We start from the raw sequence: 19302 nt of genomic DNA on the forward strand, positions 1-19302 counted from the left end.
TGTCACAAATTAGCTCCCTTCACCACCTTGTTTTTCTTTCCTTGTTCGCATAAGTTTCTTTAAAAATTAGTAATATAATGCTCAGTGCGATAGAAAAATGTTCATAAAGGCAAATTATAGCTCTATCCTGTCCATCTTCAATGTGATCAAGTTTCACGTTAATTAAGAAATTTCTTCTTGAAAATGTGTGTGATAAAGTAGATGTTTCACTATTTTTCAGCTCTCACCGTACAGTGTGGAAGATAATGTCTCCCAAAGTTGGATCTCTAATGCTTGAATATGATCCCCATTCGTTTGGGGTATAGTACATGATATGATAGAGACTTCTAGTTGTGGATTCCTTACCTTAGAATTTCCCCCAGATGTCAGACTGGATCCGGAGATTTTTCTTTGAGAAATACCTTTGCACGTCGGTAGGTGGTGTCAGTCGACTCCACAGGCGTCGTTGACATCGTAGTCGCTGTGATGACGCTGGAAGTAGTATATAGAAGCGGCCCTCGCTCAGTGACATCAGTTCTTTTCTTTTCCGCACCACGCACTGATCCGGAGAAGAGCTACCCTGGTCTACTTTTGACCAAATGTAACAGTTTTGTCGAGTTTTTGTGTGAAATTTGGTGCGTCGAGGATGTCTCCGAAGACTGGTTTCAAGCCATGCGAGGACTGTCATCGTACGATGTCAGTGATGGATCCTCATCAGGTTTATCTGTGGTGTCTCGAGCGTGACCACAACCTGAAGTAGTGCTCCGAGTGCCATGCACCCGAAGGCTTTGAGGGAGCGGTCCCTAAAGCTCATGGCGGCCCGGCACTCGACTCCGCGTAGGTCCTGGTCTCACTCAAGAGAAAGGTCTCGAGACCAGTCGCGGAGCCATCACCACTCGTCTTCTTCCAAAGTCTCTGGTCAAGGTAAGAAGAAGAAGAAGTCGAAGAGATCCTATCGCTCTCCGACTTTGCCCCGTCGCTCAACCGATGCGATGCAGGAGGAGCATCCACGCACAAGGTCTCCGTCCTCGGAGCCTGCGTCTGGGTCAGCTCTGCTATTCCCTTAGATCCCAGAGCCAGAGAGACCCCCGACCATCCTAAAGAGTTTTATGAGGACCTGCGCCTCATCTTTGGGCGGTCCGACCCCGATACGGTACCTTCGGGCCCAAGGGGTTCGGCTGAGGGGCCTTTGGATTCCACGCCAGCGACTTCGGCTCTGGCCACCGAGGTCACCTCCGGATCCGCGTGCGGATCTGCACTGTCACCGGTCACACCCTTGAGACCTGCCCCGGCGCTGGGTCGATTATCGACGCTCCCTACGTCAGTAGTGCCCACTATCGACATCGACCCAATTCTTATCCCCGACAACTCGGAGTCGGAGTGGGGTCGACCGACGCCACCTTCGACTTCGATGGGGCCTATTCGCTCCAGGTCGGATTCGGACCCTTTTTCTTATAGGTACGAATATGGGGAGGAATTGGAGGGGTCTCTGGACCCTTATGAATACCTGGATGACCCTTCTATGGACTGGGCACAGGAATTGGGTGAAGGCAGTGGTCTGGATACTTCTGACACTGGCATGCTGTCTCCTACCTGAGGCTTCTACTTCAGAACCCCTTTTGCCGTTTAATGAAACCCTCACCGATGTCCTTTTGGGTACCTGGTCCAAACCCAACACAGGGCCCCAACACAGGGGCCCCTGTGAATAGGACTATCGCACGCCACCATCGGCAAGCTCTGAATGACCCTCAATTCCTGTCCCAACACCCCACGCCTGAGAGTCTTGTAATCCAGGCTTCCTCTTCTTCATTTCTTTCCGCACCCCCAGACAGGGAATCTAAAAGGCTGGAACAGTTTGACAAGAAGTTATTTTCTTCCTCCAGTCTCGCGCTGCGGTCTGTGAACACCGCATGCCTTTTGGGCCGCTATACCCACTGTTTGTGGGATACGGTTGCGCAAGTCCGACCCCAGATACCGGAGAAGGCCCGTGCTATTATCTCCCAAGCTGTGAACGATGGGAGAGATGCGGCAAAGTTCACAATCCGCTGTGGGCTGGACACGACCGACTCTCTGGGCAGATGGGTTGCTACGACGGTGGCCTTACGATGCCACGCCTGGTTGTGTACTTCTGGTTTTTCTGGGGATGTCCAACAGTCACTCATGGACGTGCCCTTTGATGGCTCACGTCTCTTTGGAGACAAAGTGGACTCGGCCTTGGAGAGATTCAAGGATTCCCAGGCTACGGCTTGGTTTCTTGGTCTTTTCTATGTCCATCGACCCCCACAGTCCACTTTTCGCCCCTTTCGTGGCCACGGAAGGGGATCCCCGTCATGTCCTCCACCCAGCCACCATGCCACCCACGCTGTTCAGCCTCTGTGTGGCCAGGGACGCGGAATTCCACGTGGCCGTGGGACAGGGAACCAGAATTCTGCCCAGTCCACCTCTACCCCCACTACAGCCTCCAGGATTCGCCATCACCTGCCCCACTGGGAAAACATCACCACGGACAGGTGGGTTTTGCAGATAGTTCGAAAGGGCTACTCCCTCCCTTTTGAATCTGCTCCACTAACCAATGCGCCATCCTTCAGTCACCTTCCAGAGGATCATTTGGCTCTTCTCCGCCAGGAAGTCGCAGCTCTCTTGGCCAAGGGAGCTATAGAGAAGGTCCCTATGCCCGAAGGACAAGGGCTTACATCCTATCCTAGACCTTCGGGACCTAAACTACTTCCTCAAGAAGGAGAAATTCAAAATGCTCACCCTGGCTCAGGTTCTCTCTGCCTTGGACCCAGGAGACTGGTAGCTTTGGACTTGCAGGAGGCTTATTTCCACATACACATCCTGCCTGCCCACAGGCATTCCCTACGATTCATGTTAGGTCACGAGCACTTTCAGTTTACCATGCTCCCCTTCAGCCTTACCAGCGCCCCTCGGGTTTTCACGAAAGTGATGGCGGTGGTTGCAGCTCATCTGCGCAGGTTAGGGGTCTCAGTCTTTCCCTAACTCGACGACTGGCTGTTGAAGGCAGGCTCGCCACAGAAAGTTGTCTCCCAACTTCAGACTACGGCGAACCTCCTGCACACGCTGGGGTTCACTATAAACGTGCCGAAGTCACACCTGACTCCCTCTCAGACACTCCCTTTCATCGGAGCTGTTCTGGACACAGTGCAGTTTCGGGGTTTTCCTCCCGAAAAGCGAGTCCAAGACATTCAGGCTATGATTCTGATATTTCGGTCTCGGTCTTGGGTTTCGGTGAGACTGACTCTGAGGCTGCTGGGCCTCATGGCCTCCTGCTAGTAACACTTGCCAGATGGCATATGCGGGCTCTGCAGTGGGACCTGAAGTTCCACTGGGTGCAGCATCAGGGGAATCTCTCCAACATGGTCTAGATCTCGGAGGGGACTGCGGGTGATGGCTTTCGAATCTGCATTGGGTCCACGGCAGATCCCTCTCCCTTCCCTAACCAGATCTCTCTATAGTGACAGCTGCATCACTTCTAGGTTGGGGCGGCCAGTGGGAGAGGCAGATATCAGAGATCTCTGGTCTCCAGCGGAGTCTGGGCTCCATATCAATCTTCTGGAGCTCCAGGCGATCAGGCTTGCGTTGAATGCATTCTTTCCCTCTCTCAAAGGGAAAGTGGTGCAGGTGTTCATGAACAATACTACCGCCATGTGGTACTACAACTAACAGGGCGGAGTAGGGTCCTGGACCCTTTGTCAGGAGGCACTAAGGCTCTGAACATGGCTGGAACATCAGGGCATTACCCTGATGGTTCAATGCCAGAGCAGACAAACTCAGCTGTCAATGCACAGCCGATCACAAATGGTGTCTCCATCCGGAAGTGGCGCAAGGTCTCTTTGAGCAGTGGGGAGAGCCTTTGTTAGATCTGTTTGCCTCCACGGAGAACGCACTATGTCAGCTGTTTTGCCTGTTGGAGTTTCCAAGGTGGCACTTGCTCGGAGACGCTTTTCATCTCGAGTGGAACTCCGGCCTCCTTTACGCCTTTCCACCTATACCTCTTCTGCCCAGAGTTCTCAAGAAAATCAGGAATGACCGGGCCCAAGTCATCTTGGTGGCTCTGGACTGGGCACGGAGAGTATGGTATCCAGAGTTATTGAGCATGTCCATCGATCTTCCACTCAGACTGCATCTTCGGGCGGCTCTTCTGTCACAGCAACAGGGGACGGTTCTTCACCCGAACCTGTCCAACCTCCGCCTTCATGCGTGGCGATTGAGCGGCGACAGTTGACGGCTTTTGCACTTCCACCCGAAGTCTGCGATGTTATCTTGGCAGCCAGGCGTCCATCAACCAAACTGTATACACCTGTCGTTGGAATAAATTTGTGGCCCCTTTCTGCACCTCTGTCCGAGGTTCTTCTGTTCATTCTTTCTTTGGCCCAGCAGGGCTCTGCTTTGGGCACCCTTAAAGGGTATTTATCTGCCATTTCGGCCTTTCTTAGGCTACCTGATCAGCCCTCACTCTTTAAATCTCCTATTGTGAGTAGATTCCTAAAAGGACTCACCCATTTATTTCCTCCCACTCCACTTATTATGCCTCAGTGGGACCTCAATCTTGTCCTTACTTATTTGATATGTACTCCCTTTGAGCCAATGCATAATTGTCCCTTACGTCTCCTCACCTTCACAACTGTCTTTCTTGTTACTATCACATCTGCTCACAGGGTGAGTGAGCTTCAGGCCCTTTCCTCAAAACCTCCATACTTGTCTGTGCACCCAGACAAAGTGGTGTTGGGCACTAAGGCTTCCTTCCTTCCTAAGGTGGTTACAACCTTTCATGTAGTCCATTACTCTGCCTACTTTCTACGCACCCCCACATCCTTCCCATGAGGAGGAGAGACTCCACCGTCTGGACCCAAAAAGAGCATTGGCGTTCTACCTCAATCGTACTAAATATCTCCGGGTGGACGTTCAATTCTTTGTTGGGTATGTGGGTGCGAAAAAAGGGAAGGCGGTGCAAAAGCGTACCATCTCTCGATGGGTGCTTCTTTGCATCAAAATGTGCTACACTTTAGCCAAGAAGCAACCTCCTGAGGGCTTGCGTGCTCATTCCACCCGAGCAACTGCTACTTCTACTGCGTTAGCATGCGGAGTTCCTGTCCTGGATATCTGCCAGGCAGCTACGTGGGCGTCCCTGCACACGTTTGCTAAGTACTACTGTCTGGACAGTCAGGTCCATCGGGACGGCTACTTTGGTCGTTCGGTCCTGCCGGACTTCCTAGTATGATCTTGGTTCGCAGCCCACCACTGAGGATGGCATTGTTGGGTATCTATTCTAAGGTAATGAATCTGCAACTAGAAGTCTCTATCAGATGTTCAAATCACCTACCTTCAGTAGCGAAATATCTGGTAGAGACATATTCTAGTTGCAGATTCCTTACTGCCACCCATCCTCCCCGCTTGTGAACTGATTTCTAGGGACAGGGATGTCCAATCTCAGTGTTCTTAGCGGCTCTGCGCTTTGGCGTGGAAAGTCATTAAAAGAAACTGACGTCACTGCACAAGGGCGGTGTCTATATACTACTCCCGACGTCATCATGGTGACTAGGACTCCAATGACGCCCAAGGAGTTGACCGACGCCACCTACTGACGCGCAAGGGTATTGCGCGAAGAAAAATCTCCAGATCCAGTCTGATGCCTGGGGGAAATTCTAAGGTAAGGAATCTGCAACTAGAATATGTCTCTACCAGATATTTCATTACCAAAGGTAAGTAACTTGTATGTTTGAGTAGTCACTGTATGACACAAATTATAAGAGCTTTTAAGTGACTTTGTTTGGAGAGTGATAACTCAATTGACTGCTGATTTTTTTTCAACTGGATATCTATATATTTAAACAATTTGTTACAATTTGTGGATTGCCAAGTTACATTTCTATGGGTACGTTCATTCTGAAACAACATATGTTTTTTGAACTTCTACCAAGCTGAGTAGGTGGGGACATGAATGTTGATCTACTAAAATGCCAGAGGTAGCGGTAGTGACATCACATACCCTTTGACCTTAATCACATCACAGGCAGTCATTGCATGAGCTTTCATTCTGAATCTTCTCAGGCAGTGGTTTCACATCACATTTACCCTGATGACTGCACAATAACTGACATCGCTGAAGTTCCATAAGTGCATAATTACTATAAAAACATAACACAGACAAGCCTCTGTTTTGAGTACTATCTACATTAGGTTGCTGATATGATCTTTCAAAGAGGTGGGGCTTAATACATGCCCTGAATTGTATTGAGTGAGTCAGAACTAAATTGTTCTGGTGGTTTATTCCTATGAAAACTCTTTTTAAAACATAGGGAAAATAGTGCATTTTAAAGCATAATTTTCACATAACTTTGCTAAAATGCTGTAAACTCTGAAAGGGCAGTTGTTAAATATTAAAGTCCTTTCATGGTGGGATCAAGTAATAAAACCTTAGGTTCCACATGATTCTACCTAATGTTTTTCAAAACATGCTGTGGGTGCCCCCATATGTCAAAAAATACCTCCATTCTGCCAGGGACAACATGTTGTCGTGGATGCTCCCTGTAAGGAAATGCCTTTCTTGGCATGGTAACCCCCTAGCTTTTTGCCTTTTGTTGATGCCAGTTATGATTGAAAAGTGTGCTGGGACCCTGCTAACCAGGCCCCAGCACCAATGTTCTTTCCCTAAACTGTATCTTTGTTCCCACAATTGGCACAGCCCTGGCACACAAATAAGTCCCTTGTAAACGGTTTCCCTTGTACCAAGGGCCCTGTGTCCAGGCAAGGTCTCTAAGGGCTGCAGCATGTATTATGCCACCCTGGGGACCACTCACTCAGCACATGCACACTGCTTCACAGCTTGTGTGTGCTGTTGGGGACAAAATGACTAAGTCGACATGACGCTCCCCTCAGGGTGCCATGACCACCTCTCAGTGCCTGGGGCATAGGTAAGTCACCCCTCTAGCAGGCCTTACAGCCCTGAGGCAGGGTGCACTATTCCACAGTTGATGGCATAGTTGCATGAGCACTAAGCCCCTACAGTGTCTAATCAAAACCTTAGACATTGTAAGTGCAGGGCAGCCATAAATGGTCTGGGAGTCTGTCAGTTACGAACTCCACAGTTCCATAATGGCTTCACTGAAATCTGGGAAGTATGGTATGGTTCTCAGCAAATTAAATGCACACTGATGCAAGTGTGGGATTTATTGAAAAATACACCCAGAGGGCATCTTAGAGATGCCCCCTGAATACCAATCCGATTCCTAGTGCTAGGCTGACCAGTTTCTGCCAGCCTGCCACAACAAGATGAGTTTCTGGCCACATGGGGTGAGTGCCTCTCACTCTGTGGCCAGGAACAAAGCCTGTACTGGGTGGAGGTGCTTCTCACCTCCACCTGCAGGAACTGTAACACCTGGCGGTGCCTTTTGTTACGGCACCCCAGCTAGCCCGTCCTTCCAGCCATGGCCCCACTTTTGGCAGCAAGGACGGAGGAGATAATGAGTAAAACAAGGAGGAGTCACCTACCAGTCAGGACAGCCCCTAAGGTGCCCTGAGCTGAGATGACCCCTGCCTTTAGAAATCCTCAATCTTGAGTTTGGAGGATTACCCCAATAGGAATAGGGATGTGCCCCCCTCCCCTCAGGGAGGAGGCACAAAGAGGATGTAGCCACCCTCAAGGACAGCAGCCATTGTCTACTGCACCCCAGACCTAAACACACCCCTAAATGTAGTATTTGGGGTGACCCTGAACACAGGAAATCAGATTCCTGCAACCTGAAGAAAGAAGGACTGCTGACCTGAAAGCCCTGCAGAGATGACGGAGACACCAACTGACTTGGCCCCAGCCCTACCGGCCTGTCTCCAGACTCAAAGAACCTGCACAGCGACACATCCGATGGGGACCAGCAACCTCTGAGGACTCAGAGGACTGTCCTGAACCTAAAGGACCAAGAAACTCCTTAGAACAGCATCACTGTCCGGAACCTGCAACAACTTTGCATCAAAGAAGCAATTTTTAAAGAGACTATCTCTTCCCGCCGGAAGCGTGAGACTTCACACTCTGCACACGACGCCCCCGGCTCGAGTTCAGGAGAACCAACACTGCAGAGAGGACTCCCAGGCGACTCCAACGACGTGGACACCCTGAGTCGACCCCACTGCACCCCCACAGCTACGCCTGCAGAGAGGATCCAGAGGCTCTCCCTGACCGCGACTGTCTGGTAACAAAGGAACCCGACGCCTGGACCAAGCACTGCACCCGCAGCCCCCAGGACCGAGAGGAACCACCTACCAGTGCAGGAGTGACCAACAGGCGGCCCTCATCATAGCCCAGTCGGTGGCTGGCCCAATAAGCCCCCGTGCCCTGTCTGCATCACCTAAGTGAACCCTGGGTCCCTCCATTGCTTTCAATAGCAAACCCGATGCCTACTTTGTCCACTGCACCCGGCCGCCCCTGTGCCACTGAGGATGTATTTTTTGAGCTTGTGTCCCCCCCCCTAATGCTCTACAAACCCCCCCTGGTCTGCTCCCCAAGGACGTAGATACTTACCTGTAAGCAGACTAGGACCAGAGCACCCCTGTTCTTCATAGGCGCCTATGTGTTTGGGCCCTCCTTTGACCTCTGCACCTGACCGGCCCTGTGTTGCTGTGGCTTTCGGGTTGCTTTGAACCCCCAATGGTGGGCCGCCTATGCCCAGGAGACTGACTGTCTAAGTGCTTTACTTACCTGAGAAACCTACCCAAACTTACCTCCCCCAGGAACTGTTGATTTTTGCACTGTGTCCACTTTTAAAATATCTTATTGCCATTTTAACCAAAACTGTGTGTACTACTGTTTTAAATCCAAGTTCTATACTTACCTGTGTGAAGTACCTTGCATTTTATGTACTTACCTCAAATCTTGAATCTTGAATCTTGTGGTTCTAAAATAAATTAAGAAAATATATTTTTCTATATAAAACCTATTGGCCTGGAGTTAAGTCTTTGAGTGTGTGTTCCTCATTTATTGCCTGTGTGTGTACAACAACTGCTTAACACTACCCTCTGACAAGCCTACTGCTCGACCACACTACCACAAAATAGAGAATTAGAATTATCTCATTTTGCCACTATCAACCTCTAAGGGGAACCCTTGGACTCTGTGTACACTATCTCTCACTTTGAGATAGTATATACAGAGCCAACTTCCTACACTCCCCATATGCCATGCGTTGCTCCTGGTGTCAGAAATTACATGCAATGTCCCATAATTTTGGCAATAATGCTGTACGTATATGTCAAAACTAGATATATGTCAAAACTACATTATGCTATGTCAGGTCAGGGATTACCTCCAATGTGCCGGTGCCATTATTTGTCCACAGTCGTCTCATGTGCCAAGAATTACCTCTAGTATCCCTGGTATGCCAGTACCAGTATTTTGTCAAAGGTGAATTGAGTCCGGCATGCCAGTGCTAGTATTTTGCCACAGGTGCCTTTGTAAGCCAAGAATTACTCGGTATGCCAAGGCCAGACTTGCAAGCATTACACTACATTCACGCTCATGCTCACTTAAACTCACTCACTCTAAATCATTCTCACTCATCCATTCTTATTCACACTCATGCATTCTCACTCTCCTGCAATAACTGTCATTCATTCTTACTGTGACTTACTAATAATTTTTCACAAACTCACTTCCTTATTCTCACTCACTCACTTATTCTCACACTTTCTCACTCAATTATTCACACTCCCACTCAGTCCCATTCACAATTACTCTCCCTCACTCATACTTTCTCACTCACAGTCACTGTACTCAGTCTTATTCTCACCAACCCTTTCACCTGTTCTTGCTCACCCTGACTCATTCCCACTCAGTTACACTCACTCACTGTCAGTCATTCTCACACTCTGCAACACCGCCTCCCACTGATTTGTAATCATTCTCACTCACCTGCTCTCTCATTTTCAGTCATTCTAACTCACTCAGTTATTCTCTGTCATACTCACTGACACTCATAAACTCACAATACCTGTCAATGACTCTTCCTCACTCACTTTCAATCACATATGCATATTGAAACAAACAGCTGCACGCATACACTCTTTCACACAAATTCCCTCTCTGTACACAGCATTCATTTAAAATCATTTTTTAGTGACCTCAACTGTTAGTGAAAGTCCCATTCCAGGTCTTGGTGCTCCATTTTTTATTACACTAATAGTGATTAATATACTATCATTCACTATTAATGCAATAAAATGGCAGAAAAGAAAGAAGGCAGAGCCCTGATGGCCATAGGAGGAAGCCCCTGTGTTCTTGCTTATGATTTTCCATCCTGTGAGGCCAGGAGTTGTAAAGGCAATGCCAGGCGTTGCAAGGGGACAAATCAGGAATGGCAGCTCTAACCCCTGGCTACCCATAAATTACATCCATGATTGTAGAGTTATAATGTTATTATAACGCAAAATGTCACATGCATTCGCTGAACAGTATTTGTGTAACTGAACCTATGATTTTTCACCTATGGCAGCTCGCAATGGCCAACCTGATTCGTGGGAATGAACTTGAGTTGGCAGTCTGTGTGGGGACAGTCATAGGAGAGAGTGCATCACAAGCAACATATTATGCACTTGAATTACTTGCACGGAAATGTATGACAGTAACAACATGGTAAGGTATTACATTTCAAAGTAGATTTTTTTCATTACTGATATTTTGCTGTTTTGCTCTAGATATATTCCAAATAATGGGCCTTAGGTGCTAAAGGATGTTGCCAAGCTTGCAATTGGCCAAACTTTAAGGTTTATAACTGTAAAATACATTTTTGTGATTGAAAAGTGATGGAAAAGTTTTGCCAACTTGTGAATGGGGTTCTGTGACTCTTTCAAATCACACTTAAGATGCCGCATGAGTTGTGTTATGTTAAATTGATTTGTATAGATCACTAATCACCCGAGAGGGTATCCAGGCTTTTGGACCTCTGTGTAGTTTTGTGATCCTCAAGGTGCTTATACAAAGAACAAAGTCTTCAATTTCTTGCAAGCTCAAGAAAGTTGTCCCATGTCTTGGGTGCGATGTAAAAGAAAAAGTGACCTCCAGTTTTGATTTTACAGATGCAAGGAATCTGTGTGAGTGAGGCAAAGCTCAGGTATCTGGTGGGTTGGTGAAAGTGTATGCAGCTGTTCTCAGGTATTCTCAGGCATCTTTCTACTAAGGGGTAAACTCACTAGCAGGAAAAACTGTTAACAAGGGGGCAGCAGCTCACAAAGGGAACCTTCAAGGTTTTCTGATTGAAGCCAGGTCTTTGAGTAAGCACAATACCAAATTTGCGGAAATTGTGCTTACACATGACCCTGATTAGGGTTTTGTCAAGGAGATATGGGCAAACACATTGTCAGGTCCCGACCTAGTTGACGCAGTTCCTGCAGGATACACTATCCTTAGAGTTGATAGGGTGTGTAGACCTGGAGGTGGTTTAGCCATTGTGTACATACTCAAATATCATTGTCACATTTAGCGGCTTAAGCATACTAACTTTTGTGGGGCCTTTCATTTTTCTGTAAAAATGTCACCCTCTGAGTCATTTGCAAGCATTTTATTATACAGACTCCCGGGTCCAAGGTACATGTTTCTGAATGACTTTGCAAATCTGATTGAATCATATCTAGATAAAGATTACTTTTATGAGCAACTTTAATTTTCATCCAGAGGAGATCGGCAGTAGTGATTCCATAATACTGATTGGCACCATGGCTTCTCTCAGACTTTCTTAAATGGTTAGAGCCACTACACATACAGCAGGTCATACCCTAGATGGGATTTTTTTCAATGAATCCCGGCTATTTGTGGATATGGTATTACCTGTACATTGGTCCGATCACCAGGCAGTAGACTTCTTCTTAATTGTTTGTGGCGCTAAGACTAAAGATGCTGTTGACACCACTATGGCACTTAAATGGAAGGGGTTCTTGGTGGAGTCCTTTTCTATTACCCTAAGAAGTAAACAGTGCACTGAGTTAGAGGATGTGGTCATGAGAGCTGCTGGATTTGAAGCTTGGCTGAGTTTGGCTTCTGACATTGTTGCGCCCATTAGGGGAATTGGAACTTTCAGAAAGGTTCCCACAGCACCATGGTTCACTGAAAGGCTAGGAGTAGTGAGACATTCCTGCCGACAGCTGTAATGCAATTTGGGGAAACAGTATGAGGAACAAGAGAAAATTCTACATAAAAATGCTATCAGAGAATACAAAAGAGCTATTAGAGAATAGAAATCTCTCTTCTGTACTTACTAAAGTGAATCTGCAAACTCCTCTACAGATCTTTTAAAATGTATGTATCAGCTCGCATCTCCCCCAGTTCCCTCCAAAATTGAGGGCTCAATAGAGTGCTGTAACACGTTGGCAGAATTCTTTCACTCCAAAGTTTCTAATATTTATGGAGAATTTGCATCCTTTGGGGATGAGCACGCAGATTCCTGCCTCAAAGCCCTACGGCAACAGAGTCTCTCAATTACTACCGAGGTGGAGGAGATACATACCGCAATTTTGTCTTGGTTTCCTCTTTTACCTCTTGATAAAGTGGAGACACATCTGCTGAATTTTAAAATCAGGATCCCTGCTGGTACCTTGTCCCCTTAAGATTCCCCAACTGGCAGCTAACACAATAGCTCAACCTCAACTGCCATTATGAACAAAGTGATTAGTTCTGGAAGCTACCCATGGTTGTAGACAGAAGCAGTGGCCAGGCCTCTTCTCTAGAAACCTGATCTTCACACTAATGACTTGAAGAACTATTGCCCCATTTCTCTGCTTCCAATCCCAGATAGGATCTTGGAAAAACATCTTAATCACCATTTAATGGCACACGTGGAGGGACTGGGATTGTTGTATATTTCACAGTATGGTTCAGATGCTGCAATGGAATGGAAACTGCCCTGGTATCTGCAGCAGACCTCACTAGGCATCTAGCTGACACAGGGCAGGCCACAGCTCTGATCCTTCCGAATCTGTCTGCTGAGTGACAGCTTCCCCTGTGCAAATCATGCACTAACCCCCAAGCTACCTGGGGCCAGCAAATGTATTAGCACACTATTTGGATGTGAGCAGGTATTGCCTGACTTCACTGAGTTTTTATTCCTCAACTGATTTTTTAGTTTATGTATTAAATCCATTAAAGACTGCCTACTGAATCTATACTTTCCATAGGTTTCCCTCTCTGGTAGCTCTAAAAACGTATTCTGCTGCAAAAAAGTACCTTCTTCTTTCTTCTCCTTGCTTAGGCTGCGCAATTGTGGATCCTCTCCACCCTCACATAGAGGGCTACCATTGTGAAAAGTAAAATGCATTATGTGTCTCCTTGTATAGTTCACACCCATTCCACCTGCTTACACATGGTGGTAAGTTGCTAAAAAGCGAACCTACAACTCAGGTTTATGAAGAAATGCATTAATGTCTCTCCTAAAATTGTGATTAATTCATTGTAACCTTATTCGATGCTGCCTCATGTGCTGGCAAAATACATATAAAAGCTATTAAAAACTGAGTATTGAATTAAAAACATCACAAATTACACTAAAGCTGTTCTTATTATAGGTAATGCGTAATACATGGATTTTGGGGGTTTTCCTGACTAGAATTTGACTCAGTTATGAAATATAGTTTAATTTGATAGAATGAGAAACCCGAGTTAAAAAAAGTGTTATATAATCTTCTAAAACTGGGGTGGATAAGGTCTCACTGACTTATCTTTGCCATTCATTATTGCTTTTATATTTTTCTTTTAGCTTTCCTTCCCTGGGATACAGGTATTTTAATATTTTTACAGACATTTTAGAATATCTTGTGGAAAGAATACACTTTTGACTAACAATCGACTAACATCATTTATTGAAACACCAAGTCAAATGTAGTGCATCATTTCATGTGTAAGTGGGCACCGACTGTTCTTCATTAGTAACGTTTTTGTTTTTGCTTTTTGCTGTCTCTTTTTGTTTTTAGCACAAATGTAATATGGAATGTCTCTTTTGAGTAAAGTTCAGACTCAGCTAATTAGCATCTTCCAATCTATTTGGGTTTTAGATTTTATGTCATGTGCTTTATCATAGTAAACTAATAAGTACACGTTTAACAATTAAGACAGATAAATATATCCTTTATTCCTTTTCCAGTTCTGTAAAGACTGATATTTCTAGACCTAATAGTCTCAGCTGTCTATCATAGTTATTTTACTCGACTATTATAGTAGTTTTACCAATCAGATTGCTTTATTCAGGTTTTAACACAACCGAAGTATCAGTAATTTCAGGACTAGTTGCCTGCATCATTTGCTAGACTGTTCCCCTTTACAAGGGCGACCGTATTCCTCTATCACTTTGTAAAGATTCATGAAGCAAAGACAGCAGAGCTTTTTGTTATTGGGCACTATAATTTCAGATATGTCATCAATCACGTACACAGGCAGCTCTTTCTGAAAGAGACTTTAAACTGCAGATCCCTCACCATGTGAAATTTCCCAGGCACATGACTGGATCCTGAAGATTTTCATAGCAACTCCCGCAAGCCCTGGTAGGTGGTGTCTGGTGTTCTCCACCCTGAATTTTACATCAAGGCCACTATATCCACGAGCTGACATCAGTTCCTTTCGTTCCATGTCTTCCATTGTGGATCCTGAGCATGATCCCTCACGTCTTCAGACTCGATAAAATTCCAGTGTGCTAGGATTATGTCACATCCTAAAACCACAGGGTTTAAATCGTGTAGAGATTTCTACAAACAGATGTCAGAGATTGAGCCCCATGACGTCTGTTTCTGGCGCATGGCCTCTAAAAACAACTCAACGTCATGCGATCAGTGCACATTGATGAATCCTAAAGCCATTTGCGACAGCTAAGCTTAGCTTCAATTCACAGGGAATCGATGTTAGTTGAAGAAGACCCAATCTTGGTCGAAGCCGAGGACATGAACCCACTCCCGGGTCCGATCTTTTGACTGATTATCATCCAAGTCGAGATTTTCAGGTAAGTCAAAGAGAAGTAAAAAATACAAAAGTCCAAACACATCTTACCCTTTTCCCATCACTCCCATCATTTGGAGTTTCGTGACTCCCCTGGTACTGCGAATCTGCAAGCTTGGTCTCCTACGCCAGAACCAATTCCGACCCTCCAGCCAATCTGACCGACTTTCTGGTCCACACTGCATGAGATCCTAAAATTCAAACAGACACTGAACCACATCTTTGGTATCCCTCCGGATCCCTCTGGAGCACCATCAGGCTCCAAGGATCTGTGGTGTCTCTAGTCGGGTTACAGCTGGCAGGTCTGCCCTCATGCTAACAGTGCCACTCGGCCTTGTTCCAAGGTCACCCAGACTTCAGGTTCAATGCCGATCCCTTCTATGGTGTTACCTCCTACAATACAGCCCCAAGCAGCAATGACAGCACCAATGCCGGAGGGGGAGCCAATAGTTCTCCCGGAATTTGAGGCGAACTCAGAGCGACCTCTACTGGCATTTCACTGACCTCTTATTTATTGTCATTCCGACCTAGAACACTCCACTCTCCTTTTTCCAATATAGCCACTCAAGAGTCTGCCTCCTTTGCCACAGTTGTAAGGAGAGCAGTTTAGGTCTTAGCTGTAACCTTGGCCACCACTGAAGTCAAGACTAATGTATTAATGGAAATACTTCACCCGGGACAGACTAACCAGGAGTCTCTATTGCCATTCAATGAGGCCCTATGGCCCTCATTCTGACCCTGGCGGTCGGCGGAGAGGCGGCGGTCGGACCGCGAACAGACCGGCGGTATTAAAAATAGCATTCTGACCCTGGCGGGAACCGCCAACACAGCCCGCCAACTTAACACTCCGACCGCCACAGCGGTACAAACAAACAGCGCGGCGGTTCCCGCCAACAGCCCGGCGGCAGACAAAGTACCGCCCACCCTATTACGACCCACCAATCTGCCACCTTTTCCGGGGCGGGAGCACCGCCGATAAGAACACGGCGGAAACAGACTACGAACGGGAAAACGCTCACCTCTACGCACTCCACGCGAGATTCCGGCAGTATGGAGCCAGAGTTACAGGTCATCCCCGCACTCCTATTCCTCCTCATATACCAGGAGCACGCCCGGCGGCGCGGAAGACATCGGTGAGTACTGCACCTACGACACAGGGGAGGGAAAAGATTACCGGCACACACCCACCCACCCACACCCACTACAACACACACATCAATGCATTCCCACAGATCACTGTCACAACCCACAAACCACCCCCCTCCGAAATAATGCAAAGACCAAAAGAAGAGATCATAAACGGCCAGATATATTGAAATATGGACACCAGTAATCCAAATAAATAAATAAACTATGTACAAAATATATACAGCTACTAAATGTAGTCCAACCACTGTCCGTGGATCACAGGGGTCCTGTGCAAAGGGGCAAGGCCCAGTCCCACGACAAGAACTCCACGGAGAGAACACTGCAGGGGCATCAGAAAGAAAATAGGACAGGCACCTCAGGGGGAAGGGAAGGGGGGGCACCTCAGCCACTTGAGTACACGACGCCAGATCCACGAGGGGACTCCATGACCACTGGCCCATCCTGGGGAGTGCAAAGCCACAGTCCATACAGTCCATACAGTGGGTGGCCTGCCCACTGGGCCATCCTGGGGAGAGCAAAGCCACAGTCCATACAGTCCATACAGTGGGTGGCCTGCCCACTGGGCCATCCTGGGGAGAGCAAAGCCACAGTCCATACAGTCCATACAGTGGGTGGCCTGCCCACTGGGCCATCCTGGGGAGAGCAAAGCCACAGTCCATACAGTCCATACAGTGGGTGGCCTGCCCACTGGGCCATCCTGGGGAGAGCAAAGCCACAGTCCATACAGTCCATAACAGACCCCACTGCCACTGGAGGAGGCAAGTTGGCCAGAGGACATCCTGCAGCCCTGCCCGAGATAGATCCTGCCCTGCCACGTCTGCCAAAGGGCCAGCGGTTCTTGCCCTGAAGGGCCCAGTTCAGCGGTTCTTGAGACGGCGGGGCCCAGTTCAGCGGTTCTTGCCCTGAAGGGCCCAGTTCAGCAGTTCTTGAGACGGCGGGGCCCAGTTCAGCGGTTCTTGCCCTGAAGGGCCCAGTTCAGCGGTTCTTGAGACGGCGGGGCCCAGTTCAGCGGTTCTGGAGACGGCGGGGCCCAGTTCAGCGGTTCTGGAGACGGCGGGGCCCAGTTCAGCGGTTCTTGCCTTGAAGGGCCCAGTTCAGCGGTTCTTGAGACGGCGGGGCCCAGTTCAGCGGTTCTGGAGACGGCGGGGCCCAGTTCAGCGGTTCTTGCCTTGAAGGGCCCAGTTCAGCGGTTCTTGAGACGGCGGGGCCCAGTTCAGCGGTTCTTGAGACGGCGGGGCCCAGTTCAGCGGTTCTTGCCTTGAAGGGCCCAGGTCAGCGGTTCTTGAGACGGCGGGGCCCAGTTCAGCGGTTCTGGAGACGGCGGGGCCCAGTTCAGCGGTTCTTGCCTTGAAGGGCCCAGTTCAGCGGTTCTTGAGACGGCGGGGCCCAGTTCAGCGGTTCTTGAGACGGCGGGGCCCAGTTCAGCGGTTCTTGAGACGGCGGGGCCCAGTTCAGCGGTTCTTGCCTTGAAGGGCCCAGTTCAGCGGTTCTTGAGACGGCGGGGCCCAGTTCAGCGGTTCTTGCCTTGAAGGGCCCAGTTCAGCGGTTCTTGCCTTGAAGGGCCCAGTTCAGCGGTTCTTGAGACGGCGGGCCCAGTTCAGCGGTTCTTGCCTTGAAGGGCCCAGTTCAGCGGTTCTTGAGACGGCGGGGCCCAGTTCAGCGGTTCTTGCCCTGAAGGGCCCAGTTCAGCGGTTCTTGAGACGGCGGGGCCCAGTTCAGCGGTTCTTGCCCTGAAGGGCCCAGTTCAGCGGTTCTTGAGACGGCGGGGCCCAGTTCAGCGGTTCTGGAGACGGCGGGGCCCAGTTCAGCGGTTCTTGCCTTGAAGGGCCCAGTTCAGCGGTTCTTGAGACGGCGGGGCCCAGTTCAGCGGTTCTGGAGACGGCGGGGCCCAGTTCAGCGGTTCTTGCCTTGAAGGGCCCAGTTCAGCGGTTCTTGAGACGGCGGGGCCCAGTTCAGCGGTTCTTGAGACGGCGGGGCCCAGTTCAGCGGTTCTTGCCTTGAAGGGCCCAGTTCAGCGGTTCTTGAGACGGCGGGGCCCAGTTCAGCGGTTCTGGAGACGGCGGGGCCCAGTTCAGCGGTTCTTGCCTTGAAGGGCCCAGTTCAGCGGTTCTTGAGACGGCGGGGCCCAGTTCAGCGGTTCTTGCCTTGAAGGGCCCAGTTCAGCGGTTCTTGAGACGGCGGGGCCCAGTTCAGCGGTTCTGGAGACGGCGGGGCCCAGTTCAGCGGTTCTTGCCTTGAAGGGCCCAGTTCAGCGGTTCTTGAGACGGCGGGGCCCAGTTCAGCGGTTCTTGAGACGGGCCCCAGTTCAGCGGTTCTTGAGACGGCGGGGCCCAGTTCAGCGGTTCTTGAGACGGCGGGCCCAGTTCAGCGGTTCTTGAGACGGCGGGGCCCAGTTCAGCGGTTCTTGAGACGGCGGACGGTCTATGGCCAACTGCTAATTGCCTGGTGGTGCCCTCCTGGGCAGCGGGGATGGTGCTCCTTCACTGCCCACCTGGGCTGTGGGTGGTGGGGCCCTCCTGGCCAGCTGGGCTGGGTCCTCCCTGGGCAGCGGCTATGGGGGTGGTGGGCTCTCCCGGGGCAGCTGTGCCGGTTCCTCCCGGGGCAGCGGCTATGGGGGTTGTGGGCTCCTCCTGGGCAGCAGGCCTGCTGCCTGACCTCTCCAACTTGCTGCCCTTGCCCTCTTTAGTCGTCGGCCTGTGGCCCTTGCCTCCCTTTGGAGCTGTGGCTGGTGACTGTCTCTGGGTGGTGTCCGGGGGGGGATGTAGAAGGCGGGCTCCTGCGGCGCCCCTTCCGCCTTCTGCTCCTCTTCCCAGGGGGTGGGCTGGCTGTCCCCTTGCTGCTGGGCGAAGATCCAGACATGCGGGCTGGCGGGCTCCAATACCCCTGCACCCTTGTCAAGGGGGCTGCAGGGCTGGTGGTGGCTGAGGTGCTCTTCTTACCCCGACGAGAAGGAGGGGGGGGCTCAGGGTCAGGAAAGAAGTTAGTAGTGGCGAGGAAGAGCTTCTTGGGACAATGGAGAGTGGTAGGTACAGTGGGAATGGGAGTGGAGGGAGAGGATGTGGTTGTAGGTGAGTCACGTTTGCTGTCTTTGGGTGCAGGTGCAGGAGGGATAGGCTGTCGTGAGGTGGATGGCTGTTGGGTGGGTGGGTGGCTGCGTTTGTGTGGTGTGGAAGAGGGGGTGACAGACACAG

General features: G+C 49.4%; 1 protein-coding gene across 2 annotated transcripts in view; it reads left to right on the top strand.

Annotated features, from left to right (window-relative positions):
- The window catches only part of WDR17 (WD repeat domain 17), an 811699-nt gene that overhangs the window by 534260 nt on the left and 258137 nt on the right, over positions 1–19302 (top strand). Inside the window, exons 22-23 of one of the 2 annotated variants that reach the window (XM_069244620.1) lie at positions 10482–10621; positions 13734–13754. In XM_069244620.1, coding sequence (XP_069100721.1) covers positions 10482–10621; positions 13734–13754 — 161 coding nt within the window. The remainder of the gene's footprint in view (positions 1–10481; positions 10622–13733; positions 13755–19302) is intronic. The other variant, XM_069244628.1, reaches the window with a different exon arrangement.

This window comes from Pleurodeles waltl, chromosome 1_2, assembly GCF_031143425.1.
Source record: "Pleurodeles waltl isolate 20211129_DDA chromosome 1_2, aPleWal1.hap1.20221129, whole genome shotgun sequence".
Classification (NCBI taxonomy): domain Eukaryota; kingdom Metazoa; phylum Chordata; class Amphibia; order Caudata; family Salamandridae; genus Pleurodeles; species Pleurodeles waltl.